The sequence below is a fragment of the Mustela putorius genome, unplaced genomic scaffold (assembly GCF_011764305.1).
Source record: "Mustela putorius furo isolate JIRA1106 unplaced genomic scaffold, ASM1176430v1.1 tig00000905_pilon_pilon_pilon, whole genome shotgun sequence".
NCBI classification, from domain to species: domain Eukaryota; kingdom Metazoa; phylum Chordata; class Mammalia; order Carnivora; family Mustelidae; genus Mustela; species Mustela putorius.
In genome coordinates, this window is record NW_025421511.1 from 1177920 (window position 1) to 1190331 (window position 12412).

Consider the following 12412-nt stretch of genomic DNA (forward strand, 5'->3'; position numbering starts at 1 on the left):
TGAAAGGCTATGTTTAGGGTGCACTCTTTTAGCAAATCAAACCACTACGAGCAACAGCCCAGGCCACTACAATGACAGTGACGGTCCTTAAATGTTCCTTAAATTTGGATAAGTCACTTGAACTCTAAGGAAAGAGAAACAGCTTAAGGACTTTCAGTGCTCAGCCCAACAACTTAAGAAGAAGGCAAAATGAATGTCCACCATATCCTTCCAAACTGCAGCGAGGACTTGGAGGGGGCACTTGGCCTCACAAATCCGAATCATGGCATAATCATCTTCTGACATGAAGGCAATATCAAACATTCCTGCAAAACATGAGTGTGTGAAGCCACCCGTGTGAAATGAGGAAGAAGCCCATCTCCTCCCTAGGGAGGTTCAAGTATCTTGGAACTGTTTGGAGAAGAGCAGCTCAGTGCAGATGGCAAAGACAGACACAGCTGCCCCAGGACAGAGGGAGCGCGATGCTGCCAACAGGAGCAGAAATCTTCTTTCGCTCACATTCCTCCTTGAACGCAGACTTCCTTGTACTAGAATGGAATTGCACTGGACAGATTTCTATATTGCCGGGTTTCAGTCGCAGGTGATAAAAACAAGTGATACTAAAGAGCAATACATTCCGGGGCAATACACTAGAAAAACGGAAAAGGCAGGAGAAGTGTGGCCTATAGACACACCAGTCCTCGTGCAGGTGCCCAAGAGCCGGGGTGCCTGGAGTCCACGGGAAGCGTGAACAGAGGAATAGGAACGTGGCAGCACACAGCCAGCGTTAGCTGTGGCTACTGCAGCCCCTCTTGTTGCAGTTCTTCTGGCGCCGAGTGCGTTCCTCCTTGTGGTCGAAGAGTACTCAACTGTCACAGCACCCATTTCTCATAAATTCTTAACTTACTGTCACTGCTTCAAAGTGAGAGCACAAATCTTTCTGAGAATCAACACAAAGATGTCTACTTCCAGATTTTTCTGTTTCTGCTCCACTTTTCTCCCCAACACCTCAATTAGATACTGGGCTAGTAGCTTACAGAGTTTTACTTTATTTAGTTGTATATACTGTATATAGACACGAGCCACATATGTGCCATGTACGTAAGACCTGTGCCTGCCCAGGCATGCCTGAATCTGTAACTTGCTTCAGCCTAAGACTGACCACACCCACACACCCACCACATACGTGTACTTCCTCCTCCTGAAAAGCTGAAAAACAGTGACTTGAAAATATTTTCTATTCTATTGTTCCTAAGCTTAGAAAAAGTTAAGGCAATAAAGTTAAAATTTTTTACTTTTAAAAACTGGGTATTTTAAAGTTCTTGAGTCTAATTTTAAATGGAAAGTTGACTTTCAAATGTCAGATTATAAATAAGCTTCTCATGTGTCCCGATGGTTGTAACCGTATTTGACTCAGTAGTTCTCGAATGTGGCAGGGGAGGATTGAAGGACCCATTTTATTCATCTAGTTCTATGATTTAGAGCAACAAAGGACAGAATCATTTCTATGTAGTTCTTAAGTACCAAAATCAGTAAGAGGATTAAGACCTATATTTATGCTAGTTTATAAATTATTACTTTATGGTATGGATTTAAACCAAACTCCAGCTTGAATATATCTTTAATAAGTCCAAACTTCCCAGAGTAAGGCTTTCTAAATATTATCTTTGCTGGGTGTTGAGAGTAACTAAGGCAACTCTTCTGGATGACTTACACGACTTTAACTTGAACCTCAAAAATTCTATTACTCCCACGGTGATGAGAGGAGTGTGTGTGAAAGTAAGTGTGTGAAAGAGAGACAGAGGGAAAGAAAGGAAAAATAACAAAGTTCTGTCTGAGCTCCTATAATTTGTTTAAATCATAAAAGTTAAATTTTAAAAAGGCGGGGGAGGGGACGAATACTACATTAAGAAAAGACATAGCGAGTTTGCTCGGTTTGCTAGGTTTAACAAGGGTTTCACTCTTCCGATTTTATGAAGTCTATACCAGAGGTATTTCCTGGACTGCAAGTAATAGCACATGATTTCATTTTTTACAGTGGTCTACTCCACTTTTGTTGATATGGAAAAGGCAAGGCTTCGACTACAAGAGTTTACAAGAGATCAGAGCTGCAGGAGTTGTCAGGATGACGATATCTGATCTGCCCATTGGCCAGGGAAGAACCAGGGAGTGACCACTGACCCTCAAGATAACCAGCAAGGAGGGAGATGGGAAGCACGAGGGGGCGGGGTAGAGTCTACGGCAAGTTAGAAATTGAGGCAGTAAATCCAGACTTCTAATACTAGCCCTGAGAGGTAGAATACCCAAGACACAGTTTACAAAAATTCTACCAACAAAGAAACCCTTGAACTCTAAGAGACAAACTCCACCCTTCCATTGTATTTTGTCACTTGCATAGGTAGAAGTACAGAATTATTTCATTAAGATTTTAGGAGAAACGATGTTTGGTGACCAAATCTGTGAATGGCTTCTGTGCAGAGAATTACAAGTTTTAAAGACAGTTTTAAAGGCAGTTGTATACTCATCTTTCAGTTATTCAATTTAATTTTAAAAATTTTGAATTATAACTCTGAGAAAAAAAATAAAAAGAAAGTTTTCTGTCCTTGTGAACTCATAGTTTGGGTTAAAGAATAGAATTGTGGCTCCTATCATTGGATCACCATGAAAAACAAAGAAGAAAGGAAATTGCATTTTACATATCCAAAGTTGTGCATACACACAATGACCATAAATGCATAGCTTAGGTAATTCTTCCGATGTTTCTCTGACCACTCAGAAACTCTATTCTATACAGCGGACACTGGGCACTCCTAAAGTTAAGCAACATCCCTCGAGTCAAAGAAAAATAAGAGTAGGTGTCCACAGCCCAAAGCCCACATGCTCTTTCCCACACACCTGAATGTCCTACATTTATATTTAGGATATGATTTTACTGCCAAAGATATAGGGATCTATACCTATGGCAGTGAAATAAACTTCTGCACTGTCTTGTGCTGAAGCTAATATTAAAATGGGCTGGCATGCCCACATACCTGGCGAGTGGAGTGATGAAGGTCCTAACGTAGGATTATAGGTTTGCCTGGTATCTGAAATGAGGAAACTGTGAAAAATGCACACATGTTAGGAAAGACCTACTAGGTCTAATGTGTGCTGAACAAGGTAAGAGGGAAGTGGGGCGTGGTCCTGCAGAACGTGGACTTGAGGGGTGATGCTGTAATCCAACAGTGAGCCTTTCCTCATGCTCTACCTTACATAGTCTTCTCCAGTCTCTATTTCAAGAAACCACAAGTCTAGAATGTGGGCGAAATAGTGATGCTTCTTAAAACCAAATTGTCCTTTCCTGCCTAACGAGGCCAGAGCTGCAGGTGGACAGAATGCCTGCTGATGGTACATCCCCTTCTGCCCACCTCTAAATGGGGGTCCCGCCACCTCCTGTGCCAGCCACGGTGTGGGCTTCTGGATGTGGCTATGGCCCACACACAATGTAAACAAGCTGTTGGTTTTAAGTTAACATAAAACCACACTTCATTGTACCACTGGTGATAAAAAAAAAACAAAACAGCAAGATCAGAGCAAGGCACAGGTCTTCCAACACATCTTTTTTAAAGGAAATGAGCAAATATTTAGGAATGAGGTTTCTGACCATTTGACTGATGACTGTCTTTCTGACACATGTTCTTTTCTAGCTTGAGAATTACATCCAGGACAACATGAAGAGAGAAATGGTAGAGATGCAACAGAATGCAGTACAGAACCAGACCGCTGTGATGATAGAAATAGGAACAAACCTCCTCAATCAAACAGCAGCGCAAACCCGGAAGCTAACAGACGTTGAAGCACAAGTAAGTCACAGATCACAACGCATGTAATGGTCCAGCTAGACTAGCGACTAGCGACTAGCAAGAAATCAGGCCACATGGTTACCTGATTAAATGGTGGAAAAAGGAAGAAAGCTTGAGGGTAGCAGGAAAAAAAATTGGTAAGAAAATAAGAATTTGTGGTACATAAGGATTTAAAATCTGTAAATACATTTTCATCTTTTTTTTCTCTTAAAGACTTATTTACGTATTTTAGAGAGTGGGGCGGCAGGGGGAGGGGCAGAAGGAAAGGGAGAGAGAATCCCAAGCAGACTCCCCACTGAGTGTGAAGCCAGACAGGGGGCTCGATCCCACAACCTTGAGATCATGACCTGAGCTGAAATCAAGAGTCGGACGCTCAACCGACTGAGCCACCCACATGTCCCCATGTTCATCTTTAGTACTGAGGTTAAATCAATTTTCCTACTAACAGCACGTGAATCATTTTGTACGATGCGTGCTGGACAGCTACAAGACAAATGCTCCCCTGCCTCGCCGGGTACCTTTTGGACTCTGGGTTAAGTCCTTACCTTGTTTCGTGCATTTGAGAAATCAAAGTCACAGAAGAATGCAAGACATTTTGTTCTTTAATCTAATTTTAAGGTAAAGCCAGATCTCAGAGAAGTATGAAAACAGTTTGTGGTATGAGTTCACAGACAAAGCCGCAGCAGCTATGGCAGAGGGCTTACCCATCCTCCGATGGCTCGCATCCCACCATCAGCCGGCTGATGGGTGAGCCTGAGCAAGGCACTCAGCTCCTGGGGGGCCTCGGTGGGTTTAACTATAAAGTGAAGGCTAGGTCTTACAACTGGCTGCTAAGTGCTCTTTTAGCTTTCAGATTTTACGAGCTCCTGACTAACGGCAGCAGGAGACAGGAATATGAAAATAACAAAAGAACAACACCAAGACATTAAGCATCAAAACATTGAAACAAAATTCACTGCCTCATGCCAAATAACACACAACGTGTGACTGAGTAAGAATAGTCTGGGGGTGGTGGGGGCACCTGGGTGACTCAGTGGGTTGAACATGTGACTTTGCCTCAGGTCATGATCTCTGGGTCCTGGGACCAAGCCCTGCCTTGGGATGGGGGTGGGGGGTGTCCCCACTCAGCAGGGATCTGCTTTTCCCTTTCCCTCTGCTCTTCCCTCCACTCATGCTCTCTATGTCTCTCTCTCAAATAAATAAGTAAAATCTTAAAAAAAGAAAGAAAGAAGGAATAGTCTAGGTGTGAGAAAAAAAAGGACTGTTGGCGGAATCTATCAAGAGGCTCTCAGTTCAAGTCCCTTCATTGGTGAACCTGCTTTCTGGTTCCTAACCCTGGATTCTTTATAGGCTTATGAAGTTAGTACAAGTTAGTACCTTCCTGCTCTGAGTTGTAAGCAATGTTTAAAAAAAAAAAAAAAAAAAAAAGAGGGAGAGAGAAAGAGAGAGAGAGAATATTTAATAGTAAATAATTTCTATGATGTATTATTCCTATATGCGACTTCAGCCAAAAGAAATGCCAGACATCAGCAGAAGGGGATATGAGGAAAGAGAAATGATAGGCCTCCCAACTGGAATAAGGTCAAGTCTAGAACGGTACAGTTGTCCTTTCATTGTCCCCCTATGAACTGTTGGATAAAGCACGGAAAACAGTAGGAAAGTGGCTGGAGAATAAAAGATTTTTATCTGAGGACAGAATAAGAAATTACTTCTTTACCAAATCTTTCCACAATATTAGAACAATGTAGGGAAAATGTAACTACACTATACAATGGATCACAAGATATGAAAACCGTAACCCCAAGAGGGGATAAAAGCTAAAAATGAAAAGATAAAATTTTAAAGTAAATGTATCAATATATCCATAGTCAATTATTAAAATAAGTTAATAATGCTTAAATCATACCCCCACCTTTTGATAGCAAAACTAGTGGGAAATCAACCTCATCCAAAAAAATGTCTGAGGAGTATAACATTCCTTATATTTTCAGACAATGGTAATCAAGGGTAAGACATGAAGCAATGCTATAACCTTTGCGACATCCTGTGTAAGGCAGACTTTCTAGCGTTCATTGAGCTTTGGTTGGGTCACATGATTTTTTAAAAATCTATTGTAAAACTAGATATCATATGATCTGTGATACCAGGAAAATTGGAGGGTGACTGGAAAGAAAGCAGCCTATTATGTCCACCTAAACACATTAAAATGGATGAACCGAAGCAAGGACATCAAGGGACTGAATTATGCACCAAATATATTGTAGGCCCTACTTAGCAATTACTGCGCCAAATGGGTTTGAATCCAAACATAAAATTTTCTCATTAGAAGATTCCTGTAGCCTGTCAGAGAGAGAAGCTATTCCACTGGACAATGAGGGATGGGTCAAGGTCCAAGATCTTCTAGACCACAGACAAGCACCTGACGTGGATAATTTAGAGTCACCCACTGCCGGAGGCCTTGGGGAAGGCATAAAAAAACAGCACCACTGATCCCAGGTCAGTCAGGACCTATATGCCATCCTCCCCAGCTCTGGCCCATTGTGCTCTTTTTACAGCTCTTAGGAGTTGAATAAAGGACCCCGGTTTCCAGTTCCTTTTACAATGACCAACATAGAGTATTTGGGCCCAAAGAAGATATAAGCCAAATCTATCATCCAGGTATTAACATTAAAACCCAACCTTTCTGCCAATGCCTTCACTCATTCATAAGACTGTTCATGGTATGAACTCATCCTGCTTTGACTAAGGACAGGACTATCCCTACAGCTGCCCAGTGGGACCTGGCCAAGCCTTTTATGAATGACACAGACCCTGAGCAAACAATGGTTCTTTCAAGGACCCTTATTCCTGGGCAACAATTCTGCCTCACACTTACATGGGATGTCACATCCTGAATAACCATGACCCAGAGGATGTGAGTAACAGACTCTTCCTGCTAGAAGGCAGCCAAACGCCAAAGAATTCCACCTCGGATCTGTTAGAACACAATGGGAACAGCGATATTGCATATGGCGTAGGCAGAGAGGCCCACGGAGCAAAACCGAGCTCCCACTTCACAGCGATGTATTATTGTTTCCTAATTGGTTAATATGATTTTTATAATAGAGAGAGAGAGAGAGAGAGATGGAGAACAAAAAAAATAAAAGGCTGAACAAGTGAATACAAACTAGGAAATGCCGGGCTACAAATGAGCTAGGGTTTTATAGAATGGAAGCATGTGACTTCTAATCACGTCGCCCCCTGATAAATAAGAGAACAGCATTTGGTTTTAAGTGGAAGCAAAACCTTTTTCATTTAACAACAACTTCTGATGTATTAAATATGACCATTTTATACTCCCACTTGTATCACTGTGTGAAAAGAAATGCTAAAATATGGCAGAACAAGAGTAACAGCATTATATTGTTTGACACAAATACCACTGTCCGGAACTATTAAAACACTTTCTAAAAAAAGACACGGTGAAAAAAAAAAAAAAAAACATATTCTGATGCAATCCAGGACTTCAAGCCTTTTCTGAAAATGGAGAATATGCCACAATTAGCTACTTGGGGTAAATTAAAAAAAAAAATGCTTTAGTTATGTTTTCCTATAATTTAGCTGGCTTAATTAAAAGGAAGTTATATGTAACTTTAAACATGACAAAGAGGAATTTTATTTTGTTACATTTAGGTATTAAATCAGACAACAAGACTTGAACTTCAGCTTCTGGAACATTCCCTTTCCACCAACAAATTGGAAAAACAGATTTTGGATCAGACCAGTGAAATAAACAAATTGCAAGATAAGAACAGGTAATAAAAACACAAAAAATTACAATTCAGAATTGCACACTTTCTAGATCTAAAAGCCTATTTCATATGACTATTAATTATAAGCATGGCTTCCAAAATCATGACAAAATGACAGATTTCTTAATGTGGAGTGTCAGGATCCGACACTTCGTAAGGGAAAGGAAGGGAGAGGGTCTGGGAGGAAATATGGAGGTTACCATGCCTTCTAATCCAGTCTTCAATGTTTTCATTCTCCAGTCCCTTAAAGATTCTCTTCCAATGATTCCCCAAACTCTGCCTCAATACTGCACAATTTAATCTGTGACAAAATACTGCCAGTGCCATGGAGTAAAAGTAACACTGGCCTAGGCATTTTAATAGTTCCTTTGCCTCTGGGAACTTCGTTGTTGCCAATGCAGAATGAGCACAGCTGGAAAATTACACTTAAACTATAAACAATTGTTACTTCTAAAACATATGATAAAGTAAAAACAGAAGTTAATAATAAATATAATATTGATATTTAAACAAGATCTAGAAAAATCCCAAGAAAACCATACAAAAACAAACTTGGGATGATCAGTGGGGATGGTTTTCAAAGGTTTATTGCAGTCAGGGGCATAGAAGGAGAATTGTGTTTATTAACCTATTTCTAACCAAGACATGTCTACATGACAGGGAGAATGGCCAGACAACAAGGTACTCTCTTTCACAGCTACTTAATTTCAATTTCATAATTCCTCACTCTTAACCAAAAATGATGATGAACTTGATGTCTTATAACCATTCTTTCCTGTTAATCAGGAACTCAGCTGAAATCATTCCTTCTGTTCTTTGGGTAACAAGTTTAACTCATTACTGATTTAGGGTCTTGAAGAGCAAATGGATTTTTAATATTTCTGCAAATAGTTTGTTTAATTCAAATATTTTTCTTCACTGTTTCCACTTTTTTCCTTCGGCAAAGTAGTAAAAATTTGAGACCAACAATTGAGATATAACAATCTCTCCAATTCCATTTTCTTAAAATGGTCTTATTTAATAATGTTCTCTTATTTAACAATGTAGCAGTAATGGGACGCTTCGGGAGCTGCCTAGTTGCCTGCCAGGACAATACTGTCCGGGCTACGCCCCGTTTGTTGAATGCAGCCTGGTCTTGAACACTGTCCCCTCCTTAAGTTTCTACTTCTGTATGCTGAAACACTAATATCATCAGTTAAGTATGTCAGTTATGTCACCCGAGTATTGCCTTTGTAAATATTTGCCAAATCATATTGCCTTTTGCCTAGAGAAATGCAAATCTGATCTCCAAGTTCGGACACACTGTTTAATGTTTCCGCTTACTACAAGTAAACTGTTACCCGCAGCTGGGATTGCTTTGAAAGACAATCAACAGCTTTCCTTACATCTTTTGATCATCCATGATCTGGTAAAATTTCTTTGTATGTTAGAGCTTTACGATGTATAAAACAGTTATTCCCACCAGCCCATAGCTTGCTGTGTTTTCTGATTATTCTTGCATACGGGATCTTTCACACTCTTTTTCACTTAAATCTTTCACATTTTCCGCCAGTTTAATCAACACTGACCAATAATGCATTTTTCCGATACTTTGAGCCTACTTTTATTATGACACTAAATTTAAACAACACATTTCCTCCATAAAAGCACCTTGTCAAACATACCTAATAAACTATTGTTTTAGTTTGCAATCCGCAGCTTGGATGGCAAACACCTCACTCAGAGTGGAGTTGTACATGGACCATTTCGGAATGGCCCGCCAAAGCACAGACCCTGAGAGGGAAAGCTTGCTATCAGCAGACTCTCCATAGAAACCATTCGTGCAGCTCTTAGCAGCTGCAGAAATCGTCATCTCTTGTATCACAAATATGAAATGAAGGGACAATAATATGGTCTCTATTAATGGGGGTAAGTCAATAAAAATAAGAAAACCACACAGATGATTTTCCATCTTTCCGTGACTTTGGCATGCTGTGTTTTGAGGTGTCTTCTATTTTGACTAGCCTAGAATCTCATTTGCAAGAACATCATTGTAAATATCTGTGGATGTTTTGCACATGTAACAAACCAAACCTTTCAATTACTTTCAGCATTTCCCCCAAATACTGTCCAACTGTTTTCATTACTGAATAGTTTCAAATTAAGTCAAAGTACTCATTAGGGTCAGTGTTTCTCTGAAAATTGCTACTATCCAATTGTTAGGTTCACCAGCCAAAGGTGAAAATTACAATGTGGTTTTCATCTTATCATTCTTTTTTTTCTTCTAAAAATAAATGATTCAACTTATTTTTTCAAACTTTTTGAATTTTCCAAATTTTCAAATTTTTCAAATTATACCAGTTCCATGAAACTGTGATTACTGTTGCCGTGATTACTGTTACTGAAAAGGGCTGCTACTGATACTGTCCCTTTCTGAGAAGCCTTGGTATTTCTGCCCACACAGGATACCTTTCCCGTACTTCTCATCTATGAGAGCTATGTTAATGGAAAGATAAGCTAAGCTTAAGTTCGACTTCTATGCTGAGGATCGAATTGATTCTCCTTGATCAGAAAATCAAATACTGTGCTAAAGTGTGAGCTGTCAAAGAACGTGCGCATGCCCCATGCTGCGCCCCCTCCTTCCCCCCCCCCCCATCACCCTCGGCCATGGCCTTTGTGGCAATGTACCAAGTCCTTGCTATGAATTTATACTCTATTTTCATCTATTTTATCCTAGTTAACATTATCCTATTTAGCTTTCTCTCATTTAAAAAAATGTTGATTGTCACTCATTGCATGGATTTCCCAAGCCAGTAATGGGTCCCCATCCGCATTTTGCAAAATACGATCTGGGACTCCTTGCTCCGTTACTGTGCTTCTGTAACTCATTACACATCTCCGGTCTCAGAGCCCATGTGATTTGGGGTGATCTGATGCTGGCCTAAACTCTTTAATCCATGCTTGTATTTAACCTTAATATTAACTATTTTAGATCAAGATGCAACTGCCCTCTGGAGCTATAGTGGTATAGGTTTTGGAGAAAGAAATTATTATTTTTTTTTAATAAATATCCACCCTGGAGTGTTCATACTTTGGACCATGGGATTGTCCCATCTTTCCTTTATGCCTCCTCATGGAATATTAAAGACAACAAAGGACAGCTGTTTAAGAAATCTCAGCAATGTCATTTTGAAGGCAACATAGATTAGTCACTTAAAAATGCCCCATTTATGTTATGTTAATTGTCTAGGTCAAGTGTCACAGGAGTACTTCCAAAACATACTGCCTGAATGCTGATGGGACTAGAAGGGATTTTAGGGCAAAAAGGGAGAAGCTTTATGCATTTATTTTCAGGTTAACTTCTGCTTACAGCAAGTCATTTTTGTTTTTGTTTTTGTTTTTGTTTTAAAGATTTTTTTAGTCATTTTGGTTTTTAAATAAAAAGTACATACAATTAAAAATAAGCTAATATCAAGAAAAATAATAAGAAACAATAGTTAAAATAAATATAACACGTACGAAAGTGGAGTGCAAATAAGTATTACAGTAAGTGATTATTTTTTGACTTGGTATACAGACTAAATACTTGCTGTCGTAGACTGATCTTCAATGATCTAGACTGGTATAAATTTAAGAGCTCCAATTGAGTTTCTAATCATGATTACTAAAACAGATTGTTAATATTATAGGTAAGACCTACCATGGGTAGCCAGTTTCTTGGCTGACTAATGTTGCTTGCAGGGTTAAAAACTCAGAAAATGTGACTTTCTCCCAAAGGCATAGTAGGCTTACTGATTATTTGAACTAGAAGGGACTTCAGAGATCATCATCTAGTCTACTGCATCTTTTTTTGGTATTTATTTCTACAGATGGAGAGTCACGTAGGTAGACATGCACCTAGACGCAGAGTAGGGACGACCACGTAACACAGGGAGTCATGCACAGATGTGAAGCTCTCAGCCTGCGCTTTCCACTCTGCCCACATGTGCTCCCAACATCAAGGCTGCCTTCTCAGTGAATAATTCCATAGACCCCCTACACCAAAACCATGGTCTTCAAATGCATGCCAGTGATAACTTCTAATTACGGACCTCGGATTTTTACCAGGGTATTTTATCCTCATATCTATGTCACACTTATTTATGCAATGTTCTTGGCAAGTTTGAGAGCTTCTTCAGGGCTGCAGCAACACTTTCACTCTGGGAAGACAGAGTGTCTTGGGAAGCAGAAATTCAATAAACATAAAAGATGATATAAGAATTATGAAACTGACTTGATGTCCATAAAGCAATCACTAAAATAACCATTATTTCCCTTTATAAGTTTCTTAGAAAAGAAAGTACTAGACATGGAAGACAAGCATATAGTTCAACTACGATCAATAAAAGAAGAGAAAGATCAGCTCCAGGTATTAGTATCCAAGCAAAATTCCATCATTGAAGAACTAGAAAAACAACTGGTGACCGCCACAGTGAATAATTCCGTTCTCCAGAAGCAGCAAAACGATCTGATGGAGACAGTTCATAATTTATTGACTATGATATCAACGTCAAACTGTAAGTCAAGTTTATATATCATTTTTCCTTCAGTTTTAATTGCCATTATTTTGTAAGTGATGTTTCAAAATTCCAAAAAATTCTCATCTTTCAGAAAAGGACTATTTCTCTTACAGTTTCCTCTGAAAGCTTTACAGAGGCTCATCAGAGAATCAATTAAAAAAGGAGGAAGTAATTTCTCTCCAGGTTATTTACCTAAAGAATACCAAATCACTAATCCAAAAATATATGTGTACCCCTAGGTTTATTGCAGCATTATTTACAT

General features: G+C 39.4%; 2 protein-coding genes across 4 annotated transcripts in view; one reads left to right on the forward strand and one right to left on the reverse strand.

Moving 5' to 3' along the window:
• Nucleotides 1-12412, reverse strand: part of MCPH1 (microcephalin 1) — a 240879-nt gene that overhangs the window by 98780 nt on the left and 129687 nt on the right. The gene's annotated exons all lie outside the window — the stretch shown is intronic.
• The window catches only part of ANGPT2 (angiopoietin 2), a 53443-nt gene that overhangs the window by 24657 nt on the left and 16374 nt on the right, over nucleotides 1-12412 (forward strand). For both annotated transcript variants that reach the window (XM_004766748.3, XM_004766747.3), the window contains exons 2-4: nucleotides 3666-3821; nucleotides 7494-7615; nucleotides 11915-12147. In XM_004766748.3, coding sequence (XP_004766805.2) covers nucleotides 3666-3821; nucleotides 7494-7615; nucleotides 11915-12147 — 511 coding nt within the window. The remainder of the gene's footprint in view (nucleotides 1-3665; nucleotides 3822-7493; nucleotides 7616-11914; nucleotides 12148-12412) is intronic.